The sequence below is a fragment of the Sipha flava genome, unplaced genomic scaffold (assembly GCF_003268045.1).
Source record: "Sipha flava isolate LNK unplaced genomic scaffold, YSA_version1 2_pilon_pilon, whole genome shotgun sequence".
Classification (NCBI taxonomy): domain Eukaryota; kingdom Metazoa; phylum Arthropoda; class Insecta; order Hemiptera; family Aphididae; genus Sipha; species Sipha flava.
This window is the reverse complement of record NW_020272972.1, coordinates 2,228,552-2,253,798: the sequence shown is the minus strand read 5'-3', so window position 1 is coordinate 2,253,798 and position 25,247 is coordinate 2,228,552. Positions and strand designations below refer to the sequence as shown.

General features: G+C 22.9%; 2 protein-coding genes across 9 annotated transcripts; one reads left to right on the top strand and one right to left on the bottom strand.

Moving 5' to 3' along the window:
• The first annotated feature begins 148 nt into the window (after nucleotides 1-148).
• LOC112686133 (serine/threonine-protein phosphatase 6 regulatory subunit 3) lies at nucleotides 149-8,825 on the top strand. 2 transcript variants are annotated; one of them, XM_025558290.1, is made up of 17 exons: nucleotides 149-399; nucleotides 483-575; nucleotides 637-716; nucleotides 1,829-2,105; nucleotides 2,306-2,476; nucleotides 2,574-2,734; nucleotides 2,797-2,913; nucleotides 2,979-3,093; nucleotides 4,141-4,293; nucleotides 5,745-5,861; nucleotides 5,930-5,979; nucleotides 6,992-7,193; nucleotides 7,284-7,453; nucleotides 7,517-7,756; nucleotides 7,820-7,917; nucleotides 8,053-8,286; nucleotides 8,364-8,825. In XM_025558290.1, exons 2-17 carry the CDS (start codon nucleotides 522-524, stop codon nucleotides 8,555-8,557), a joined length of 2,433 nt encoding a protein of 810 aa, XP_025414075.1. In that variant the 5' UTR covers nucleotides 149-399; nucleotides 483-521; the 3' UTR covers nucleotides 8,558-8,825. The 2 variants fall into 2 exon arrangements, with proteins under 2 accessions (XP_025414075.1, XP_025414073.1); XM_025558288.1 differs by having other exon boundaries at nucleotides 150-399; nucleotides 8,349-8,821.
• A 1,624-nt stretch (nucleotides 8,826-10,449) lies between these two features.
• On the bottom strand, nucleotides 10,450-24,938 carry LOC112686062 (JNK-interacting protein 3). 7 transcript variants are annotated; one of them, XM_025558174.1, is made up of 26 exons: nucleotides 24,415-24,938; nucleotides 23,955-24,075; nucleotides 23,264-23,453; nucleotides 23,035-23,191; nucleotides 22,711-22,901; nucleotides 22,554-22,648; nucleotides 21,545-21,580; nucleotides 21,325-21,363; nucleotides 19,556-19,573; nucleotides 19,362-19,476; nucleotides 18,975-19,119; nucleotides 18,690-18,871; nucleotides 18,319-18,513; nucleotides 17,678-17,912; nucleotides 16,906-17,085; nucleotides 16,661-16,838; nucleotides 16,093-16,323; nucleotides 15,884-15,997; nucleotides 14,802-14,961; nucleotides 14,499-14,718; nucleotides 14,260-14,431; nucleotides 14,082-14,195; nucleotides 13,483-13,647; nucleotides 13,073-13,204; nucleotides 12,866-12,989; nucleotides 10,778-10,865 (listed from the first exon to the last, which is right to left on the bottom strand). In XM_025558174.1, the coding sequence occupies exons 1-25, from the start codon at nucleotides 24,706-24,708 to the stop codon at nucleotides 12,904-12,906; spliced, it is 3,765 nt and encodes a 1,254-aa protein (XP_025413959.1). In that variant the 5' UTR covers nucleotides 24,709-24,938; the 3' UTR covers nucleotides 10,778-10,865; nucleotides 12,866-12,903. The 7 variants fall into 7 exon arrangements, with proteins under 7 accessions (XP_025413955.1, XP_025413956.1, XP_025413963.1 ...); XM_025558170.1 differs by lacking the exon at nucleotides 12,866-12,989 and having other exon boundaries at nucleotides 10,450-10,865; XM_025558171.1 differs by lacking the exon at nucleotides 12,866-12,989 and having other exon boundaries at nucleotides 10,450-10,865; nucleotides 15,884-15,994.
• Nucleotides 24,939-25,247: the final 309 nt, after the last annotated feature.

The following is a 25,247-nucleotide window of genomic DNA, read 5'->3' as shown; positions in this document are numbered from 1 at the left end:
ACTAATTTAAATTTTTAAATAAATAAATGACATCAATGCTGTATTGAGATATTTTTAAGTGTTGTTGAAAATTATTTTCAACGAAGTATTATTTCATAGATATGTGCACACTGTAAAAAAAATTGCGACCGCCATTTCGTGATAGTTGATACTTGATACGACGTATTTGTCGCTTAGAAATTTGTTTTCCTTAATTTTAAAGTCCCATTACTCTTCTTTTTTATACTAATTAATTTCATAGATAATATATATAACTCGGACGTGTGTTAAGTTGAACAATTACATGCTTAATAGTACATTTAAACGTATACATTTTGTTTCATATCGGACATTCAGGGATTTCCAGATGTGATAACCAATTTTTTGGATGTGGTTCATTAAACATATTTTTCTTTTCAAGTAAATTGTTATCTGTTGTGATAAATATTCTTACTGTTTTTACTTATTATCAATCAGTGTGTGATTTTATTAATTACTTTTAGTAATATATTTTAATTTGAATTGAACCTGTGATATTCATCATGTATTGGAAAAATAATCCTGCATCTAACTGGGACTCAATTTTTGATAGAGAGGTAATTTATTGTTATTATCATAATATTGTTATGTTAATGTTTTTTTTTCATTATGTCCTAGAATTTGTGCCTTGATGATCTCATGAGAGAACAAAATCTCTTAGAAGAACTTAAGGGTCAGAACAAAAAACTAATAGACTTGTAAGTACTATTAATAAGTAGGTATAATTGTTTTAGTTTAAACTCATTTATAATAATTAAAATGTTGGAACACATCTTGTTACTTTTCAAACAGTGGTTTTATAATTTATGTCAGTATAACTTTTCTAAAAATTACAGATGTTGTATCTTTTTTAAATGATAAATTAGACATTTTTAAGCTTATAGAGTTAAATATATAAAATCTCTATGTTATACATATTTAAAAGAAATGTTTATTTAAAATACATAAATTAATTTTAACTTTCAAAATAGGAATATTATATTTGTTTTTCAAAACAAAAGAATTTAAAGATTATTATCTAACACATCAATATAATTTAGCATATGTAGGTATCATATTTTTTCATATTTAATAATTAATTAAAAAACATTTTTTTTTTAAATTTTTTTTCAGAAGTTGTAAAATTTATTTGATTAAATTTTATATTTCTTAGTATAAAAATATTAGTTAATTAATAAGTATTGATAATGTATTTTTATATCATAGAAATAATTTTGTTTGAATAGTTAAGTTTTTCAATTTATGTTTTTCAATTTTTTTTCTATAGTATTTACAATTTCTTCTTGCCTGAAATTTTTTTATTATTACTTGTTATTGAGTATTTGCTAGAAGATGTTTTGGTGACATTTAATTTCTAGACAATTTTTAAAAAGTATTTTTATGTTTTCTCTTTGGTAGTTCCTTATTAGTAAGCTTATCACATTGGTGCATTTAAAAGTTATCACTCATTTTTTATGTACATCAATTTCTTTTTTGTGGTTCAAATTCAGCTTACTTTTTATTAGGTATAATAATATGAAATTTCTATCAAAGCAATATGTGTACAGTATAATTTCTTAATAAAAAAATATAGTATAGATATTGAATTAATGCTTAAAAAAAAAAATATTTAAAAAACAAAAATATTTTTTATTTGTATTTTACAGATTTGTGTTAAATATATCTCCCTACCCTTAAATATTAATTCGATGATCTGTCTACAAATGTATTTGGGAACTAAGTTTTAATTTGTTCCTTCTTCCTTCCTAATTAAAAACATCTTGTTACCTTATTTTATAAAAACTTTATTTAATACTGAATTTTCCTATAGTTTAACAAAACCTGATGTTGCATTGGCATTGGTCCGTCTTGTTACACAAGAACCTCAAGAAAATGAAAAACCAGAAATGCGCTTTGTTTTGCCAAATCTAGCTTGTGAAATATTAACTAGCGATATTCAACCTATGTATAATGTTCTTTCACACGAAGAAGACATTTGGAAATGTTTTTTTAGTTTTCTAGAAGACAATGAACCTCCACTTAATTCTTTAATGGCATCATATTTTAGTCGAACTCTATGTAGTCTCATATTGAAAACAGGAACTCAAGTATGTATTTCTTAATTTAATTGAATACTTAGCCTAATTAAAAAAAATTAATAATGTAAATAACAAAAACTCTTGCCTTATTATTTTTTTACAACTATTTGTATTTTATAATTTCTAACCAAAATTATTTAAGTCAAATATTTGTGTTTTGAAAAAGGTTTAAACATTTTTTATTATAGTTAATTTTAATTTAATTATAGGATTGGTACACATATCAATTTAACTGTCTTAAAGCACTTGAGAAAGTAACATACAAAGGAAATTTTATTGATTTGTTGCTTAAACATCTTGATACATCTGCTATAATGGATCTCATTATTAAAATATCAACTCTTTTAGAAGGACCTCCTTTACGAAGTAATATATTCACAGTAAGTATACTAATATTTTTTAAATTTAAATTTTACTAATTTATTATATTTTGATATTATATATATAAATATTAAATTACATATGTTTGTATTTTAGCTATTTGAAAAAGAACAACTAATTTTAAAATTGGTTAACACACTAGATTCAAAAAATGTTTCTATTAGACAATTGAATGCAGCTGAAATAATCTGTGCTATTGAAGTTGCATCAGAATTACATCCTCTTGAACAAAACCCACTTGTTATTTCAATTGAATCGTAAGACATACTTTTTTGAATGATTTGAATGATTTTATTTATATGTTTTCTTATTAAATTAGACCAGAGACTGTAAACATGGTATTAGTAAAAATATTTGGCCAAACTGAGAAGACTGAAAGTACATTATTGGGCGGTATTTCAATTTTGCAAACTTTATTGATGGCTACTAAGTTAAAGTTAGTTAAATTACTTAATAAATATTACTTTAACTTTTAGTACTGATACATTTTTCTCTCTCTAGAAGTGGGGATTCTAATGAGGTGTATAATAAAAAACAGTCGATGGCTGAAATTTTGTGTATTACAATCTTACCATTTTTAGAACATATTCATAATGTGTTGTTAACTCCTCCTAAGGTAAATATTAACCCTACAAATGCAAAGTACAGTTCTATAATAAAAATATTACTTTTTTGTATATAATACTACTAATACTATTTTTGTAAAGTTATTATACTTATATTACTTTTAAGAGCAAACGTAAATTGCGCTCGTTATTTTTCAGGTATAAAGTTTTGTGTAGTAAATTACGCTCTGTATTTTTCAAGTACAAAATTCTGCATAGTAAATTGCGCCCAATAGAAACATTATTTTTATGATAGTCATTTAGCATTACCCAGAGAACACCACAAGAAGGCGACTATCGCTGTCCTCCAAAAATGTTTTTTTAATTTACTTGAGATGAATAAATTAATTAATAATAATAGGAAAATTAATTTTATTTTATTTTAAATATTATGGTATTAATTATAGTTTTTTAAATATTTTTTTGTTAGGTTAAAAATGTTAATAATAAAAAATACAGTTATAAGTAATCTGCATAGTAATGATACAAAATCTTAATATATTCATATTTTACTTAAAAATAGGAAAATTCATTTTTTTTTTTTTTTGAATATGGTATTAACTAGTTTTTTTTTAATATTTTTTTGTTAGGTTAAAAATATTAATAATAAAAAATACAGTGAGTACAGGAAAGATTCACTAGCTGAGTTGTCCTTTATTTGTCTATGTTAATGTTGCGGAAGCTGATGCCCAAATACTTGAAGGAATGTCAGCGAATAAAATATACGTGTTTTAAACATAGCAAAAAAATTGTTTGATTATCTTCAGGCATTATAGGCATTAATTCATAGTTAAAAAAATTGCAAACATTTTCTGGTTCTAAAAATACCTGGTAATGATGAAATCAAGGTCACTTAGATAGTAGATACCATGAGCGCAATTTACTATACCCATTTTAGATCCGAAAAATCCTGGGCGTAATATACTGTAGTATTTTTACTACCTACTTAATATGGGCGCAATTTACAAACGCCCACTTTTAAATATCAGTAATTATTTATTTAGTTTATATTCAAATATTAAAAATGATTTTAAAATTGTGTTTAAATTTAAATTTAGATTGAAAGTTTGGAATCTATGGGTAATGTAATTGAAAATCCTTTTGGTAATGTACGTTTGCAAATCGTCAAATTGATAAGTTCATTACTTAGCATGCACAATCAACAAATAAATGAACGATTTGCTCAACTTAATACAATAAAAGTTCTTCTTGTAAGTATTTAATATTATATTATAAAAATTATGTTTTTTATTGGTATTATAAAAATTTCTATAATAAAATATAGTTAATCTTAAAACATTGATGAACATTTATATTTATAATCATATTAAAACTACTAGTATGTTCTGATTTATATTTATTACAAATATAACCTCTTAAAAGTTAAAATTACAGTACAAAAACAATGAATTTAATTAAGAAATTTTAAATAAGATATATATATTTTTAAATAATTTACCAAACATAAGAATGTATTATTATTTGATTTACCCCATCAAGCATAGCTTGTGTTGAGGTAAATGAGTTGTTGCTGTACTAATAATACAATAATAAAATATTACTAAACAATAATATAATATAATCTATGTAACTAATAAACAAAATGTACAGTTATGTTTTATAATGAAAAATAATAAACAATCTAATTTATGTTAACAAAATAGTTTACAATAGTTTTCTTCTAAAATTTTTTGTTTTTATTATTTTAATTTATACTATTAAAAATATTTTTTTTTCATATAAAGCGGTATAAAGTTAAATATTGTTGTACCTAAATAATCTAAGAAATTTTTTCCTGTACTTTTAATTGTGTAGGTAACACACATGTCATATGCCCTGTTTTCATGTTTATTGTTCTGTTTGAATGTAATTTTACCTATTTGATGAACTATGGAGAACTATATAAATACTTGACTAGCATAACTCTAAATTCTTTATAATTTAATGAAGTAAAACCTTTTAAATCCTTATTATTTAGATATATTCTTATTGCATGATTTTATTGAATTTTAAGTGGTTTTACTGCAGTATCAGAACAACCACCCTTAACTAATAAACCGTATTGGAGGACCGACTTATAGTGTGTGTTATGTACAAAATACAAAATTTATGTTGATAAAAATGTAATAATTTTGAAAAGTTTGAAAGTAATTGATCTTAATCTCATAAAAATATTATCAATATGTATTTTTCACCATAAATTCCAATCAATTACTATACCTAAATATTTCACTCTAGTTACTCTATTTTTTGGCAATTATATACATTAAAATTGTACTCATGTTTATTACAAGAGTAAATAAATTTCATCAAACGGTATGTATATTAAAACAATAAAACTTTAAAACTAACCATCAATGAGGTGTCCTTATTGGCAAGTGACATAATAATATATTCAACTTATATTCATGTATTAGTTTATTTTCTTATAATAGTGACATTTGTAGTACATATTTAATTGGTTAATTATGATATAATGATATAATTTACTTCATTTTTATTGAACTATTTTCAATGGGGAAAACTTGATTTTATTTAAAAATGATATATTAAATTATTGTTAGGTAATTAGTTATTATCCTCCTACTTGTTTTCTATTATATTTATTTCTCACTGTGTACTTCAAGTCACAAAATATTGATTTACTACATTTTTGTTGTAGGATTGCTTTTTTTGTTATGAACTAAATAATTTTTTACATACTCAAGTAGTTCAATGCTTCCATGAAATTATGTGTTGTAATCATTCAATTGCAGAGAACAGCACATTTATAGCTCATGTGAGAACATAACATACATTAATTATAAATAATTTGTATATATTTACCCTTAATTTTTGTTTTTATAGGTTATTAAAGATTGTAAATTAATTGAAAGTATTCTTGATAATGAAGCATGGTATGTATTAAGATAAAACTATGATCTAGAATAAATTTGATATATTTTGTGTTGTTGAACTTAAATTAACAATTTAATTACCTAGTTTAAAACACTGTTCTAAAAATAGTTAAAATAAAATAAAATATTTAATGTAAGATATTAATTAAAACTATTTGTTTTGATTAAATAAATATAAATGAGATAAAAAAATTTAAAAAAAAAGAACAGTAAAATTTACTTAAAACACTCTTTAAGGGACCACCTCACTAGAGTATCCTAACAGGAAATATAGGAATCAAAAAAAATAAAAATTTCGAGTTTATTTTTTTATTATACAGAACATGTATATAAATATGTACATAATTTAATATGTAAGAAATTTATAAATTATATAAATTATAATTACATTTAGTTTTTGCAATTAAATTTAATATTTATTTTAAAAAAAGGTAAATATATATATATATATATATATATACATATGTATTTTTAATATTATTATTTATTTAATTTTATTACATACTAAATAAATTGTCTATTTTTGTTCGCTTAAGATTCTGACAAAACGTTTCAGCTAGAAAGTTTCTTTGCATTTTCTACAAAAGACAATACTTTTTGAATTTATGATAGGTGTTGTAAATCAGCAGTAATTGTAAGAGTCGATACTGGATACCTCATAGAACGATGAAATATGTACCTACTCGTTATGATACTATAAGTAATATGACAAAATTAACTGATAAATACAATAAGTACAGGTAAACGAGTAAAACCTCTATTTTTATTTTCATAAGACTCTACTTTATTATAATCTGCTGAATAAAAGAGCATCTTAATGGATAGTTTTTACATTGACTAGTATTGAAAATGTTTAGGGACTAAAACAAAGTTTTAAGTGAATTTTACTGTATATGATTAAAATAAATTGTCACGTATGATTTGAATACATTTTTTATTTAATTAAATAAATACATTAAAAAAAAAAGTTAATTAAATAAATTATTTTTAATATACTTTTTTTTCGTCATAGTATTAAGCCTGGAAAAAGTAGAAAAGGGTTTGTTGGTCATTTAGCAACAATTGCTAAAAGTTTACATAATACTGAAGCATTTTATTCGGATCATTTTCGAGGAATTATTGTAAACACATTAGACAGTGATATTGTAAATCGCTGGGATTCTTTTACATCTACTACTTTAGAAGATAATGAGGAAAGAATTTCTTCTTGTTTGGTGTGTAAATATTAGTTATATATTTGTTACATATAAGATATTATTGTTTTCCAATATTTATTTATGAAACTTAATTATATGTATTTTAAGGGTGGAGTGCATCCTCGAGATGAAAATGCTGCAATGGATAGCAGAAAAGAAATGGAAGAAGAAGCAATTTTTGGACATTCTGAAATTGAATTCAATAGCAATGACAATGAGCTTGGTATATCAAGAGGGAATATAAATTTTGATGATGATGATGAAGATGATGATGACAAGTAAATACATTTTTATAATTTATTTAATTTTACAATTTACAATTATTGTTGATTTATTTTTAGGGACTCAATGGAAATGCAGGCAGAAATGTTTAATCGTATGTGTTCAGTGAGATCATCAGAAATGAATATTGACTCTTCGGAATGCAAAGATACAAATAATCAATCTGGAGCTTTAGGTTTATACAATAATCAAATGTGGGAAGATCCTGATTTAGGTGCATCAAAAAGAGATTATGGTGTTAATATTTTTAATAACTCTTATGATAAATCAAGCAATTTAACATCAAAGGATTGTAATTTGTAAGTTTTTTAAATAATATTTTACTAAAAATAATACTAAAGATACAAATGTATTTATTGAAGGTATTGGTCTCCAGAAACTTCTGATTGGGAAACCTTTAGGTCTCAATTAAATGCAAAAGCATCTAGTGAAATGAAAATTGATAATAATTCTGTCAATGGTAAATATTACTGTTTATTAGTCATAAAAATAACTTAAAAAAGACATTTTAAGATCTTAATTAAAATCTATATTTTCATATCTGCTAATGATTAATGATACATTTATTATTTAAATAATGTATTTTTGTTTTTAGCATCTAGTGCTTTTCCTTTAAATCCCTGGGGAGACAATATTATAGAACCTACACCAAAGCTTGAAACCGGTTGGGCCAATTTTGATTCAAGTTTTGGTGAATCAATGATAACCAATGGAGATCCAATTATTGAACATGAATTATTTTCTGATGTGGTAGAACAAAGTACAGAAGATATTCCTCCTGTATTTGAATCTCCAGATATTACATTTTCTTTGATAGACAATTTGCCACGTAAGAATTTTAGTCAAATTTTATTTTATCTGTGTATAAATGATGAAAAATTATTGATTTAGATTCTAATTTAAAAGATCAAGAGAAGGCTGATAAAACAAATGATGATTTATTAAATACATCTATTCCAGAACAGTTTTCAGAAGATGCTCCATCGGCAGATAATTCTTCTGAATCAAATGTTAAGGATTTGATAATACCAGTTACATCTAATTCTTCAGATATGCCTTTAGTTGAAAATTCGCATAATGGGAATTCTTTAGATAGGTAATGATTAGTTTAAAATTTCAAACCCTCTCCATGGCATTATCATTTTAAGAATAATTTTATCTTCAAAATAAAATTAAACAAAAATGTTATAAACAATGTTTTCTTATTAAATTATACATGAATTTTACTATAATCAATAGTCAACTTATATGTTTTTAAATTGTCCGTCCGTTTTTATATGCAACTTCCATGTTTATGATACATCATTCTGATAAATAAAGCATTTTTATTAAATAAAATGTATACTTACACAAATATAATATATTTATTTGTATTTATATACCTATACATATTAATTTTTTTTCAAAAGACAACTTTTGTTACCTATGTATTATTTATTTTCTGTGTGTTTAGTTTAGTGTTTGAATTACAGGGATCATAAGAATAAATTATAAATATTTTTGTTAAATTTTATGGAATATGATTACAAATAAATTTAATATGTTTGATTATTTTTTTGTGACTTTGAAGAAGTTAATTCATTGGCTTTAATTTTTCCCACCTGTATAAAATATGTTATAAACTTCTTCAAAATCATATTATTTATTATGTTACTGTGACAAATTATTATAAATTTTACTTGTTTTTTTTTTTTTTAAATATAGTTAACTTTGTTATTATCACGGTGCATGTTTTGAATTATAAAATTGAGTTGATTATGTTATATTTATGTGTGTTTCAGTATGTAAATATTTATTTATATATGTACACACATTTTTAACAGATATATTATGGTAAAATTATTATTTTTTATTATTTTTATAAAATGTGCACATATACTGGTTATAAGATGTTTAATGAGATCGTACAAAATACTTTTACTGTGATATGGATATCCATTTATGTGAAATATAAGTTTTACATCATTATTTATAGCAACTGTTCTATTTTTTTCTTGAGGAGCCTTACATTTTCTCTACTAAACCAAATTTATTTTGATTTGAAAAAATATTGGAAGTTACTATCAACACTTAAGTTTTTTGAAATGTTATTGAACTTATACTTGAGTAAATGAAATCACCAGATGTCTTGATTCTTATTATCTTTGTATTAAAATTCACTGTGAGAAAATGAGATTTAGTAGTAGAACTTATACTTGAGTAAATGAAATCACCAAATGTTTGATTCTTATGATATTTTTATTAAAAAAATAAGATAAACTTAACTATAGCAGAAATAAAATAACAAGTACAAAATTACAAAACTTGCAATACTTGCATACTTATGTAGAAATAATGTTTGTGGTTTCTTAAATGTTATATAGTATTTTTTTTTAGTAGCTTTTTATAATTTAAAAAAAAATTCTAGCATAATATTGTTGTCCTATATACAATAATATACAACTCTTGACAAGAAAAATAGTTTTAGCAAGATGTAAATGTTCACATGACAAAGTTATTGTAGCTTAACAGAGAATACCAAAATATTTAATTGTAGGTAACCCATATTAAATTATTATTAAAAACATTTATTACTTTACTTTTTTGTAATTAACATGCATGTTCAAAAGCTATAATAATATACAGATTTTAAAAACAATAATATAATTGCACATCATATATTTTCTCAAATTGAAAATAAATGCATATTAAACCACTAGGCATTTTAAATAAAAAAACAATATGTAATATTTAAGTCATACAATATATAATAAAGCAAATATTAAAAAAGTTAAGGTACAAATTTAAAATAATTTATAAAAAAAAAAAATACAATTATGATTACTTTTATAACTATTTAATATGTAAATATGTATTACAAATAATTTAAATAATTAATTTGGTTAAATCAAATTATTTGAAATACAAATAAAATAATTTTATATATATATATGGGTTGACTAATATGTTTGTTATACATAAATGTACAAAAAAAACTTTTTAACAAGTCTAAACAAAGTAATAAAATATTGTCCGATAATAAAAAAAAACAACAAACAACAGTTACAAAAAATACCTCAAACATGTACTAAATGAGTTATAAATCACAGCACAATATAATATAATGTAAATAATAATAATAATAATATAACAAACGGAGACAATAATAAGGTAACAAAGGCAACAGTTAATAGTAATAAAATAAAACGAAGGAAGAGCAGTTTGAATACCATTGAATAAAATCAGTTAAAATAAAACAATACAAATGGCACTTCATATGAAATTTTCAGTAAATCCAGAGTAACTAAATTGTATTATTCAGTAATTCAACATTTGTTCTTACTTTATTTTTATAATCTGTAAGAACTTCCCAAAGGAATAACTGATTTTTTTCTGTCCGGTCAAAATAGTCACTATCTCCTTGTTCATCTAAAATTATTAAATATATTATTTATATAAATTTGTTTATATTTATAAAAATGTTTCAAATGTTAGTCATAATTGTATTATATTATTATCATTAATTATAGATAGTATCTATATTTAATCAATATTATAGTTATTAAAATTCAATATGTAAACAAAAACCAACAAAAATTAAGGCTGATTTATAAAATTATAAAATTTCATTAATGTATACTTGTTTTAAATAGTGCTGTTATTTTAACATATTAATTGAATAACAGAATAATAAATATTAATGAATATTCAACATTAAACCTTGTCTATGTTATTATGTGCCCAAATGAACATTGTATAATATATACTGTATTATTTGATAAAATCGTCACATCTAATTGATTACAGTAGAATAATGATAACATAAAATTACTATATCATTTTTAATTAATTTTTTGCAAATATTTAATAGTATGCAATAAACATAAGATAATATTATAATAATTTAGTTCTACACTTTTATTTTGCTTTTATAAATAAACATTTTACTATATACTCAACAATTTCTTTTAAAAATATTTAGATTTAGAATTTGTATTTTAAAAATAAAACCTATTCATTCAATATTAAATTTCAAATTATTTTTCCTCTTTGATTTTGAGTTGTTAAAATAAATGTAAACCTACAATATTATTTTAAACAATTTTCAAGTAAATACCCTATTTCACCAAATTATAAAAATATAATTTATTTTCACATTAATTTTGTGAACTTTTATAGAAACTATGGTTTTGAGAGCTGAAGTTTCAAAGACTCATTTAATATTTTATTATTACTGGCTATGCTCATATTTAATCATTTTATAAATAATAAAACTAATGAAAAGTTCAAAATAGATCTAATATCTAAATTAAAACAAAATAACCCAAAAAAATAAATAAATATATTCTTAAAGTATATTTAAAAAATGAATTTTTTTAAGGTAAATCTACCAAGATAATTGGTATAGCTTTAAATAAAAAATAATTTAGTAAAATAAATACCCTTAATTACCTTAAAAATAAAGCAATATCAGGTAAGTATTCAAACAAAAATATATGAACAACAACTATACGTGTATGAATGAGTTAATAGTTAAAAGTTAATAATTGAGATTATTTTTATTTCATTTGATACTATTAACTATACATTATAATATTCAATAATCATTATTCGTAAAAATAATTGTGTGTATCCATTAATCACACACACATATATATATATATTTAACAATTTCACATTTCAAATTTTAAAATAAAAAAAAAATAATGATGAGAGTGTAAATTTTATGATTTGTCGTATATGTATATTTTACTTTAAATTTGTATGGAAATGACTAAGAGAGTTAACCAATTATCTATTGAATGTACCTAAACAATTACATTTTTACTCTTAACTCTCGATAGTAGTACAGTTTTAATGTCAAGTGTTAACAAGAAAAAATTATTATAATTATAAATTAAATACATTCCTTATTACACTTAGAATATAAAAAATAGTTAAATGAGTTATATTAAATAGTTATATTCATCTAAGAATTTGAAAATATCAAAATAATACTGTAATTTTAATTATACAGCAATGTAACGCATTTTTTAATATAAAGTTGTTTTATTTTTTTTGAAGAAATAATTAAATAATTAAATAGTTTAATAACTTAATTATTTGAATTATATACTTGAGAAAAATAAATAATAAAATAACAGTAAAAGCGCTTTAAAAGCAATGGCAAATAAAACTATTAAATTATTAAAGTAAGAACTCATTGTAGGTAAATTAAAGTACTTTAAAAAAATAGAGAAAGACTAGTTAAAAATTAATTTTAATATATGGTGGTAAGTGTCATAAATATATATAATCAATATATGCTGTTTATAAAAATTAGTGCTTGGAAAAAATATGACAATATTTTAAGACAGAAATCAAGAAATTGAACCACATCAGTAACAAAAGAAAAATTCAAGCTAAAATTATGGACCGGTTATAAATACCATTTTAATATTTGAGGGAATTTTTTTTTTTTTAACTTTTAGCAACTGTCCTGTTGAATAATTCTAGACAACATAGACCAAGCGAGCAAATGGCAAGTTGCATCATTCATTTCTTCCCCATCGGCTACAGACAAAACATTTTAGACATTTCTTTGCCTACAAATCTTTCTATTTTAAATATTAAATTATTATTTATATTGTATTTACCAGATCTAAAATCTATATAACCTTCACCACCAGCTATAATCAATGTTGATGTCAAATGTTCGGCATCCGGTACACTTTCAACAATAGGATCATCTTGTTGAATAGCAGATGCTGCTGAAAAACCTCCAGATCCTAAAATTTTAAGAATAATGGTAAAAACAATTTTCAAAGAAATAACCATAATTTATTATAAATTATAAAAGAAGATATGTTCAATAGATTTTATGTTATATATTTTTTAAATTTCTTAACTGATTTATATTTTTACTAATTGTCTCAATATTTTGGATTAAAAAAAAGTATATTTATTTACACATTTTTGACACAAAATTTGAAAATCGAATATCCATGTTCACAATACTCAGTAGTACCCAATTTAAATAATATTCTGTCAAAAAAATTCAACTCACCTGGTACAGACACAAAAAATTTAACTGAATCTCTAAAACCATGCACTGAAAGTTGTGCATGGGCCATTGAGCAATATGGTATGAAGCTACTTGGTGTAATCTCTTGAGTTATAGGCTCCGAGTACAGTTTTACTTCTTTATTAATTGGAAAACCTAACAAACCTTCTATATAAAACAAAACAAAAATAGTCAGTAAGAATAAAATATAAATAAATATAATAAAATAATAATTTATTTATAAGCGTATAATGTTAATAAGAATAATGTTTTTCTTTCTTTATAAATTATAATACCTAACTAATCAAAAGTATCATAAATACTTTTTTTTAAAAATTAAAATATTAAAAACTAAATTTTGTTTAATAAGTTGGTTAGTTACATTATTACAATTATATCAAACATACCTATAACTATAGATAAATAAGCAATAAAATTAAATGCTTTTAATTCAAATAATTGATCAAACTATTTTTTTTTTTGTTTTAGTTGCTTTGTTAAAAAATATATTACAAAAAACTATCACTTTTTTTATGTAATTTTCTTAATAAAAAAATGTATATTATGATTCATAAAAATAAGTTAACAAATAATAATCTTACTATCTAAAAGAGGAACTGATATTACAACACCAATTCCAGTACCAATCCATAGTCTATTAGAGGCAACCAACATTGCTGTAATCCTAATACACGATAGTTGTGGTTTATCAGAACCTGAAGATAAAAATTTAATTTTTTATATTGACATTTTTAAAATAATAAATGGAAGAAAATTTACCAAGCATTTTTATTATAAATGGTTGCACATCAACATCTTGTAGATGACTATAGTTATATGCATGATAAAGCCTTATTGTTGAATCAAGACGAATAGATACCCATACGCCATCTCCTACCCAAACCATAGTGCGTACTTTGCTCTCTTTATGAGGGTGTGCTTCTAACGAATGCTAAATAATTTAAAAATGTTTCATTACAAATAATTTTATTTATTACCCTGTATTTTGTAATACTTACTATAACAACCAATGAACGTGGATGGATAATATGCACTTTATTTTTATAACCACACCAAACTCGTTTACTATTAACAGATACTAAACATCGAGCTGCGTTTTGAGGTGGTCCTAGAGTTACACTATAATATTTGCTTAAATCCCATCGGCCATCAAGATCACGCCGAAAAACCACTACAGTACCATTAGCCAGAGCACATAAAACACGACCATCAACATAACTAAAAATTAAAAAATTGATATTAATAACTGCATACTAGATAACAAAATAATATTTATTATCAAATCAATTAAGAGTTCTCACATGATACTTAAAACAGCATCTTTTAATTTGACAGAATGTAAACATTGCTTCCATTGTGATTTGGCAGAATGTACAAATATACAACCATTTTCAAATCCTAACCAAACTGTGGGTAAAACACTTGACATTTTATCAAGATCTTCTTTAGCTATTCCATTATCTAAAATAAAAACAATGCAAATAATAAGATTTACTAAAATATTAATATACATGTTTATAAACAATAATGATTTGAAACTTTGAACAGATCTAAGTTCTCTAGTCACAAATGTAATATTAAATATATATTTATTAAAATACTTCAGTAGGTATAGATACTAAAACCAAACTAAAAAAAATTGAATACTATTAATAATATTTAAATAAAAAGTTGAAAATATAACACCGGTATTTAAATAATATCTACTATTAAGTATTAAATTTTACAAACACCAATTAGTATAAAGCTAGCAAAGCCTTGGCTATATGACATATTGACAACAAATATTAAATTTATATTTTCCAAATTATTTAAATTTTTAATTTAAGGAAGTTAATAGAAAAACATAATCAGATTTTAATATTTTAATGTTCTCGTGTAAAATAGTAATTTGATAGTATATTATAAATATAATTAATAACCAATAATATAAAAAATTAAACCCGTAAAAATTATTAGTAACTTCTCACTTAGAATATATTTTTTTTATGTGATAAATATTAAACATAGTTCAACATTGATTATTTGTGATACCTAATAAATTTTTTCAATGTAATTATTTCATATAATCAAGAAATTTTCGGGTAAAAACATACACAACTATGGTTTAAAATAAATTAACATATTAACATCAAACTAGTTTTTTTTGAGTTCTCAGGTTTTTAAAATAAACTTGCAATTTGTAAATAAAAATTGTTCTGTTTATAAAAATGAATAGTTATATTTATATTTTTATAATAATGTAATAATTAAAATTAATTAATTAATTATTACTATTTCAATTACAAAATAAAATTAATTATGATTAAATTTTAATAATTTATCACACAAAAAAGTATTTATTTTCTAAAAATAGAGAACATTTTATTTAGAAATTAATTACCATTTGGAGGGTCAGATAATCCATCCTTTATGATACCTTCTTTTAATAGGCTAGGTCTTCTTGATATGTCACAGCTATTAATATTTGGCTGAACAGAATCTGATATGCTATCTTCTAAGACCAAAATACAAACAATAGCACAAACACAACAAGCAGCAAATTCAGGCATAAAAAAAAAAAAAAACTAACAAGAAAAGTAATATTCTTACCATCATCATGATTATCAGAATTTGTTTCACTTGAAATTTCATCTGTTTTATGAGTATTATTTAAATTAGTTTCTTCACTTCCAGCCGCACAACTAACAAACACTATTTTGCCTATTTCCGGGTCAGATTTACTTTCTTTTGGAACTTGTTTATCTTCTTCAGTGACTTCTTCTGTTTGCTCAGGTTCACAATTTATGATATCATTATCTTTATAATCACTTTCCAAGGCACCTATAAAATACCAATATTTTTGTTTATATACATTAAAACTAAATTACAAGAATCATTTTTATTTTATTATTATTAATAATTACATTAAATATATTCATTGATTGCGAATAAAATTATAATACTATCTTTAATATTAATTCAACTTAAAAAAAAAAAAAACTAAATATTGTTTTAATTTTAAATATTTTTGTAATATTTATAGGTAATATATACAATTATTAACACCAACCCTTATGTACCATTTATAATTAGTGAAATCAATCAAAATGAAATGTCTTTAGGAAAAATGTAAAATTAATTTTGTTTTATTTCATATAAATTATACAATTATTTTTACCTGGTACTGAAGCTATACAACCAATATGAGCTTGACAGGAAATGTTGAAGGTTTCTAACACTATATCAGGCTTATTGGCATCAATAATAACTACTTTAGTGTTATTATTAGTTGTAGTACATATCCAGATAAGTGATGATAATACTAGTTCAGATTCTATATTTGACCTACTATTTTCCTATGAAAAATAAAACAATATATTTAATAAATAAAAACTGAAAAAATAAATAAATACAAATTAATACTTTTAACTCTTCATCTAATTTTTGCATTTCCATGCTTTCGTCAACTGTAGATTTTAGTTCAATAAGTGTATTATTTGGTTCTTCTACATTGTTATCATTGTAAAATACACTAGCCCCAACTATTTCTCCGCCGTCTTTAGTAACACCACCACTAAGATTAACACCAGTAGCACACCACATCTATAAAATAAACAAAATTATTAAAGAACATAATATTATATTGTACTCAGAAATTTATTTATTTAATTGTAAATATTTAAAAGCAATAAAAAACAACCAAAAAATTATACTGATTTTTAATTTAATCCTGACTTTTCATAGCCAAAAAAATATTATAATTACACCAAGAAAGTCATGGAAAGAATTATATGTCAAGAATGCTATTTTATTAAAATAAGAAGAAATAAATTTATATATTTTAGCATTTATATTATTCTTATATTTAAAATTTTTATTATATTTATCAGTTAATATTCTTAATTAGAAAATGTTAACAATAAAAATACTAACTTATCTATTATCTTAGAACAGAAATAAAAGATATTGTGAAATTAATTTAAAATAATGTGTATAAAATATTTACAAATCAGATATGTTTAACTAATAATTTAATATGAAAATTAAGAACCACTCTTATATGAATAAAAATAAAAGGAATAAAAACCATTGATTTAAAATACATTTTAATTTGAAATATTTTGAATTTAAAAATTTAAATTTAATGTTTTTCTATAAGATTCATTGAATTTTAAATAAATTAATTAATATTTACCTTCATTCCAGGTTCCGTATCAGCAAGTGGTGAACAACAATTTACTAGAACTGGAACTGGATAGTTAGTACTTGGACTGTTAGTTTGTGGCATACTTAAATGAGGTCTTCCATTTGATGGATCAGCTGGCATACTCCAACCATAAGCTTGTAACCAGCTATCTTCTCTAGGAATATGTGTACGTATTCTACCAAAATGTACTCTTCGATCAGAACGTTTTGATTTATCACTATAACTAAATATTTAATTGGTTAACTAGATACCTTTGTAAATATAAGAGTTAATATAATATTTCTCTAGGACCAACCTAATTAGATTTCTTTTTGAATGTATAAATATTTTATACATTTATATAATAAAGTTTGAATGTTTATGTTGAGATATTGTTTGAAGAAAGTTATAAAAATAATATTCCAATCTGTAACCGAGTATTTACCAGTATTATTGAATAAAATAAAGATAATTATCTCAACAATAGTAAAAAAAATACATAATACAATATTTGTTTATAATCCCCAGCAATGAGCAGCAATAATATTTTTTTATTTCAGTAGAACTGTATTTTGTGTTAAGTTAGCAAACCCATTAGCCATGCAAACGTTAGTCCTGGAGAAATTTATACTGAATAATATAATACTTACATATCATCTTCATATCGACTATACCTTCCCCCTTCAATCATACTGCGTCTTTTCATTATGCTAGGTGGGCCAACTTGATGAGAAGATGGATCATAATGAATTGATCTTGGGCGTGCAGCTATGCCTCCTCCGCTATTTCCACTTCCAAGTCCGGTTTCATTTGGCTTGGCACTGGTACCAAACAAGCTGCTAAAACTTTAAAGATTATATGTTTTAATATGCTGATTAGATAAATATCAAATTTTAAGACCATGATGTTCTAATAATTAAAATTGATTTGTGCATAGTTAGAATATATTTTGATTTATTGTGTAATAGATAATGAAGAATATTCTTTACACCATTCAGAAACCTAATAATTAATCACTTACAGTCTCCACACACCCTGTTTTTTTTTCTCATTTGGCTCTAATCGAATGGCACGTACAGTTTCTTGCCAACGTAAAGATTCTTCTAAATCCATTAGTTGTTCTTTGAATTTATTTCGTTCTAAAATAACTCTAGCCATTTCAACACGAGTAAAACGCTTACGTTCCGCATATGATTTTTCTTCCTGAAATTTTAGATAAACGTTCCACAATAAAATAATAATTTTAATATTAATCAATAATTTAAATACTACTATAATTTTCTAAATAATATAAAAACTTAATTACATCAGAGTCCGATTTATTAACTTTAAGCTGTTCTAATTCTTGTTTGGTTTTTTTTAATTCTTCTTCGACTTCAGAAGCTTTTTGAGTCAAACGAATATTTAATGTTTGCAAAGATTTCAACTCTTCACGTAAAATATGTTGTTCACTAATTTTAACAAAATAATAAAAATCAGTGTATAAAATTAAAAATTACCAAGTTAATAATAGTTTAAAAGCATTAGATGTTTAAAAAGTATGATGATAAACTTTTGTAAGTAGAGTTATGAACTTTTTTTAATAAAACTACTATTATTTGAAAATTATTTAAAATACAGCACTTATATATATATAACACTTTAGTATAAATCAATTTTTTTTTATTAAACATTTAACATACTAAAAAAATACCTTGTAAGTTCATCAACTTTAATAATTAAATCATCTTTAACAATGTTGAGGGCATTTTTGGTGGCCAATAATTCTGTATTTTCTTTTATGAGATTTTCCACTTCTTTTCCCATACCTTTAAATTATTAAAAAATAAAAATTATAGATATTATTTATATTAAATTACATAATTTTTTGTTAGATGTTAGTCTTACCGAAAAAGTTATCATTTACTGTTTTATGATTTCAGACGGACAACAAGAGTGTATGGTTTGAGTTACAGCAGCAAAAACATAATGAAATAAGTTGTGTTTAGTTAAGTATAATTTGTTATTTTATATTAAAATATAATACATATAAAGTTATAAAATAATAGTTCTAACATAACAATATTATTTTTAATTAAACTAACATATATATTATAAAGGAATGAATAGTAATGCATTTATTTTTTATAAAACCCACTATTTTTTTTTTTATAGATAAAATTATTTGAACTTAAATATATTTATGTTATCGACAATATGGATAATTTAGATATTTTGCAAAATACCTAGGCATTATGCGAATTGCCGAATCATTTTAGGCAATGTAAATAAAACATATGATTTTCAATATTATTTTACATATAACTTAGGTATTTTATAAAATACCTAGGCGTTATGTATAATGCCAATCGTGGAGTAGGCAATATGAAGAAAACAAACAAATTTGGGCATCGCCTATTACCTATATATATATAGTTATATATTATAAAGTTATTTAAAATGTTAATTTTGATATAACTTATAAAAATAGATAAAATAAAGTAAATGTTTTACTGAAATTTAAAATTGTATGTTAACATTTTAATTTTATTTATCAATTTGAAGTACTAATAAATAAAAGATGTTTATAAAAATATATAAAAATTGTACATAAAAAAATATGTTATTATATTTCATGCACAAGCAAATAAAAGAATATATTTATTTTATTTCAAATTAATAGCGATCATAATCATAATGCACAGTTACTCATTCCCTAATAAAAATAAAAATTGTTAAACAAACTATTAGAGATAAAAGTATAAGTTTGTGAATGCAAGAAAGCTAAGTATGATGCAAAGATTAAAAATAGCAACAGTATTAAAAATAATACTTTATTTGTTATGATTTAATAAATACATTTAATTACCATTTATCGGGCAATATAAAACTAGATTTGATCATAGTTATAAACTCATATCTTTTGATCAGATCGTAAAGAAGTTAAATTGAATAGTTGTTTTATTTATTTATTTCATTATATATTGCATATATCTGAACAATAAATAAGTGTATATGATACATTAAAGATCCAGACAGAACTAAAATATTTTTTATAATTTATGATCAAATTTTAAAAAATATACAGATAAAAAATATAACTGCAACAATGAAATAGATATATTTAGTGCCCAAAGGGAATAATTGATGTAAAAAATATATAATCTCAAGTAGACTTCACATTGAATTAAATAGTTTTCAGAATATTTATTGCTTCAATACATCAACTGTGTAACCATACAACCAGAAATGATGTGAGAAATTTTTACTATATTAACTATATTGCGTGTGTGAAAGAGAGAGATAACACATATCAGTATTGAATCTTCTTAGTTTAAATATTTTAAACAAAATATTATATGAAGGGTTTGAACAATTTAAGTATTAAGTGAATTTATCAAATACATGAAAATAAATACATTTTTTTAATTTTAAATATTCTTATAAATTAAATTAATAAAAATATGTATTTTTCAACTTTTAACTGGGTCATTATCAAAAAGATTATAATTTATTTTAATTTTTGAGGATAAAATATTTAAGTTTTTTAGTAAAAATGTAATTAATATGGATTATATGTTAAGATTTTATTATAAGATAATTTCAATTTCAAAAATTGAAATTCAAGTTAGTTATTTATAGCAATGTTAAGAAAAAAACTAGAAGACAGCTCATACCTATCGAGAATGGAGTTTCTGACTCAGTCTCACTGCTGACTATTGATGTAAAATTACACAAAAACACCATGCAAAAAAATAAAAATATATAAATGAAATTAACAATAAATGCTGTGCGATTGAAAGAAAACTAAATTTTAAAAAAAAGCTGAGCTAAAAGGCAGTAAAAATAGACTTTTATTTATTTAAGGCATAAAATAATAATAATACAATTTCATACCAGATGAGGCATAGTCTCCAGGGTGCACCCAATTTCCTGAAATAAAACTTAAATTTAACAAAAGTTATAAAAAATACATTTTATATTTGAATTATTAATAAAATTATTTTTAAATTTTGAACTGTTATAATAATAATATTTAGAAATTGGATAAAAAACAAATGTTTAAGGTCAAATAATAGTAGTAAAACAAATAGTATTAATTGAAATAATAATAACAAAGGATAACATTTAATTGAAATACATAAATAGGAATAATTTATTAAGTATTATATTTTTTATCATATTTAATAAATTAAACAATTATATATAAAATGCAAGTATATCCTTTTTTAAAATTGAAATATTAAACTTGAAAAATAATTCTGAATGAAATAAGATAATGAAAGAGAGAGAATAATTACTTATTATATTAAATAATAATTCAAATTATAATTCAGTTTTGATGGCCTAAAGCAATGATTTCCAACTTTTTTCCACGACGGGCCACTTTGGTAAACAATTATCTTAGAGCGAGCTACCAAATACAAAAATATGAATAATATCAATATTAATCTAATGTTATTTTGTTACATGTAGTAGGTATACAATATACGTGTAGATACATATATAATTTGTTTTCAAATATTTTATTGAATACTGAAAAGATTACAGATTGAAATACACACTGTAGGTAAAAATTAATTTGATCAGTACGTTGATCAAGTGCACAGGTTATATCATGAAATTTCTATTTGAAAATGAAATTTATAAATTTAAAAAAATTTGTATTTTATAGTAATTTTACTTTTTTTTTATTTAAAAAAATTATAATGGGCCACATTGATTACCTTTGCGGGCCACATGTAGTCCACAAGCCGTGGATTGGGCACCACTGGCCTAAAGGGTAAAATCTCATCCTATAATTGCGAATTATTTATAATGTTATTTATAGTTGTAAAAGGTTGCTCGCTACCATTAATATACACAAATACTAAACTAAACTAAAAAAAATAAATTCATATATTACCAGTAATTTCTGGTACTTCTTCTATTTCATTTTGAATTTCATTGTCTTGGAAGCTGAATTCTTGATATAAAACATTAGTAGCAGTTCTTTGTTCCCTATAGCAAGATTAATTAATTTTAAATTTTATATTTTCAGTGTAAATGTAATTCAAATATACTTTTGAGTATGACTTCGCCCACTAAGTGACATAATAGTATTTTTAGGCGTTGCCTCAATCTCTTCTGCAATTTCTGATACTTCATCAGGACTACTATCAGCTTTGCTTATGGAATTCAAAGTTTCAGACCAACCTCGCTCTGATACTTGGTCAATACGTAAATTGTTTTCTGCTTCAGAAGTTTCAGTATCCTAAGACATAGTTATAAAATAGTAAAATAATGATACAATATAATAGATATTTATATTTTAGAAGAAAACAAAACAGTATTCCATCAAATTCTTAAATAATCCTTTTTATTATTAACATTGAATTAATTCTTACGTGTGGAGTTTGTAATTCATTTTTCAGACTAGAGTTAGAATGCATACTTCCTGGAGGAGAATTTGATATAATTAATGGGTATTCATTTGAACCCTCAATAGATTTAAGGTTAGGACTTTCAAGAGAACTAAATCCAAATGAAACTGGTCCAGAAGACCTAAAAAGCCAAAAAAATATTATATTTATAAATTATATATTATTTAATATTAATGAAAGTATTTTATTTTACCTATTTAAATGGGCCATACTCATAAATGGCATGCGCATACTTCTAGGATTGTCCATACGATCACCAGATCCCATTAATATTTTTGTGCGCTCAATATGATCCATATGGGTTTTAAATAATTCAGTGTATCGTTCATGCAGTTTTGTATACTCTTGTTTCATATCTTGCTCTTTTTCTTCTAATCTATAAACTATTAAAAAAATAAAATAAAGTTCTCAGTTTAATAGATATTTGTAAAATATGAAAATTTAACAACATAACCAAATAATCAAAATGTTTTTACAATCTATATTAAATTTAAAATTATATTGATTTTTCATAAAAAAATTACATTATTTACTAATTCTTATCACAAGCTTATTAATATATAATATAATAAGTTAAATAAATCACTTTATTATTGTAAGCTAAACTCAAAAACATTTAATGAATATTATTATTATGTAATCATTTTAAAATTAATTGTATTTTCAATTTAACTAATTACTGTTATATATTTATTGAAACATCAATTAAAAAGCTATAAGTAATTAATTATGTTATGCATATGTATTAATTATGCGTTATATTAATTGATAAACATTTATAGCCTTATATTATGTTCTTATAAAGTATTTTACCATATTTAGTATGGACTTATTAAATTACTAGAACATTAAATAGTTTACAATAAACATGCATTTTTACTTACCATGATCTGAAGCATTTTTGGCTTTTAACTCTAACATTCTCACAATAGATTCTAAACTCTCTATTTTACTTTGATAATCTTTTTTTTCATCTTCTATATAATCTTCCATTTCCAGCAGTTTCTAAAGATAATATTTACAATTTAAATGAATACTTTTAAATGTATAAAAAACAATATTTTTAGGTTGTGGTTCATATAATTACTTTAACACAATACATTTTTAAGTTAAAAAATAATTAAGAAAATTTGGAAGACGAGTATACAGAATTTATGAATTTATTCTGCTGAATAATATTTGAATTTATACCTTATGGTAAGAATATACATAAAAATAAATTTTTTTTTAATAGAATTTAATGAATTTACAGTAGAAAATTAATAACTGTCAGTCAAATTGTATCATAATCACTCAAAATATACAAAAAGGAAATGTTTAACATAATAGTTGTAAATGATTTACTTGTTCAGCAGATTTTCGTAATTGTTTTTCCCTCTCATATTGAGTAACTAATTGTTCATTATCTTCTCTTAAAAGTTCGACTTCAACTTCATGTTCTTGATTTTCCGTATGGGAAAGATCCAAACATTCCAACACGTTCACAACCAATGGCATTAAGTTTTTAACAACTTCTTCATCGTATTTAGATATCATTTTTTCAAATTCCTGGTAGATACTACCGGCTAACGATTGAACTTTTTCCGACATAACGACATGGGTATCGTCTTGAGTTCCATATACTACTTCTTGAGCCATTTGTGGATAATGTCTTAATAATAAAAAAAATTTAAATGTTAAAGTAACACTTCCTATTTATCATTTATACAATTATAACAGTCACATAGATACATTGATGTGATAAAAATTAAAAAATATACATTTTATAAATATACATTATGTGCATTATTAACACGTATATAAATGAGTTAAAACTTGTACATAAGAATTATTTTTGAAAAATAGTAACTACTAGCCACTAGATTTCCGATCTAGTTCTGGTTAATTGATTACAACGCATTGATATTTGATAATGGCGTTGCAAATAATAAACATATGCTTACAGTGTTGCCAGACTTAACCTCGTTGCTAAATAATTATGTTAGTGATGAACCAATATGCATCTACAGAAAATAAGGCACTATAGAAGTACTTTAGTGCTATAGTAATATTTCAAAATTTCAAATGCTTTTTTTATTTTTATATCAATTCAAATTCAACAATTAATAAAATGATGTGGTATAATTTTGTATGTTTGTTGAGAATTAAAACGAAAAAAAAGTAGTACAATCCTATTA

Excerpts from the sequence above, each read along its gene's own strand:
- LOC112686133 (XM_025558288.1), top strand. The coding sequence starts at position 522 with ATGTATTGGAAAAATAATCCTGCATCTAACTGGGACTCAATTTTTGAT. Across the intron at positions 2,914-2,978 it reads TTGATGGCTACTAAGTTAAA|AAGTGGGGATTCTAATGAGG; the intron begins GTTAGTTAAATT and ends TTCTCTCTCTAG. Across the intron at positions 5,862-5,929 it reads ACAGCACATTTATAGCTCAT|GTTATTAAAGATTGTAAATT; the intron begins GTGAGAACATAA and ends TTGTTTTTATAG.
- LOC112686062 (XM_025558170.1), bottom strand. The coding sequence starts at position 24,708 with ATGGCTCAAGAAGTAGTATATGGAACTCAAGACGATACCCATGTCGTT. Across the intron at positions 18,872-18,974 it reads TTAATAAATCGGACTCTGAT|GAAGAAAAATCATATGCGGA; the intron begins GTAATTAAGTTT and ends CTAAAATTTCAG. Across the intron at positions 18,514-18,689 it reads AAACAGGGTGTGTGGAGACT|TTTTAGCAGCTTGTTTGGTA; the intron begins GTAAGTGATTAA and ends TAATCTTTAAAG.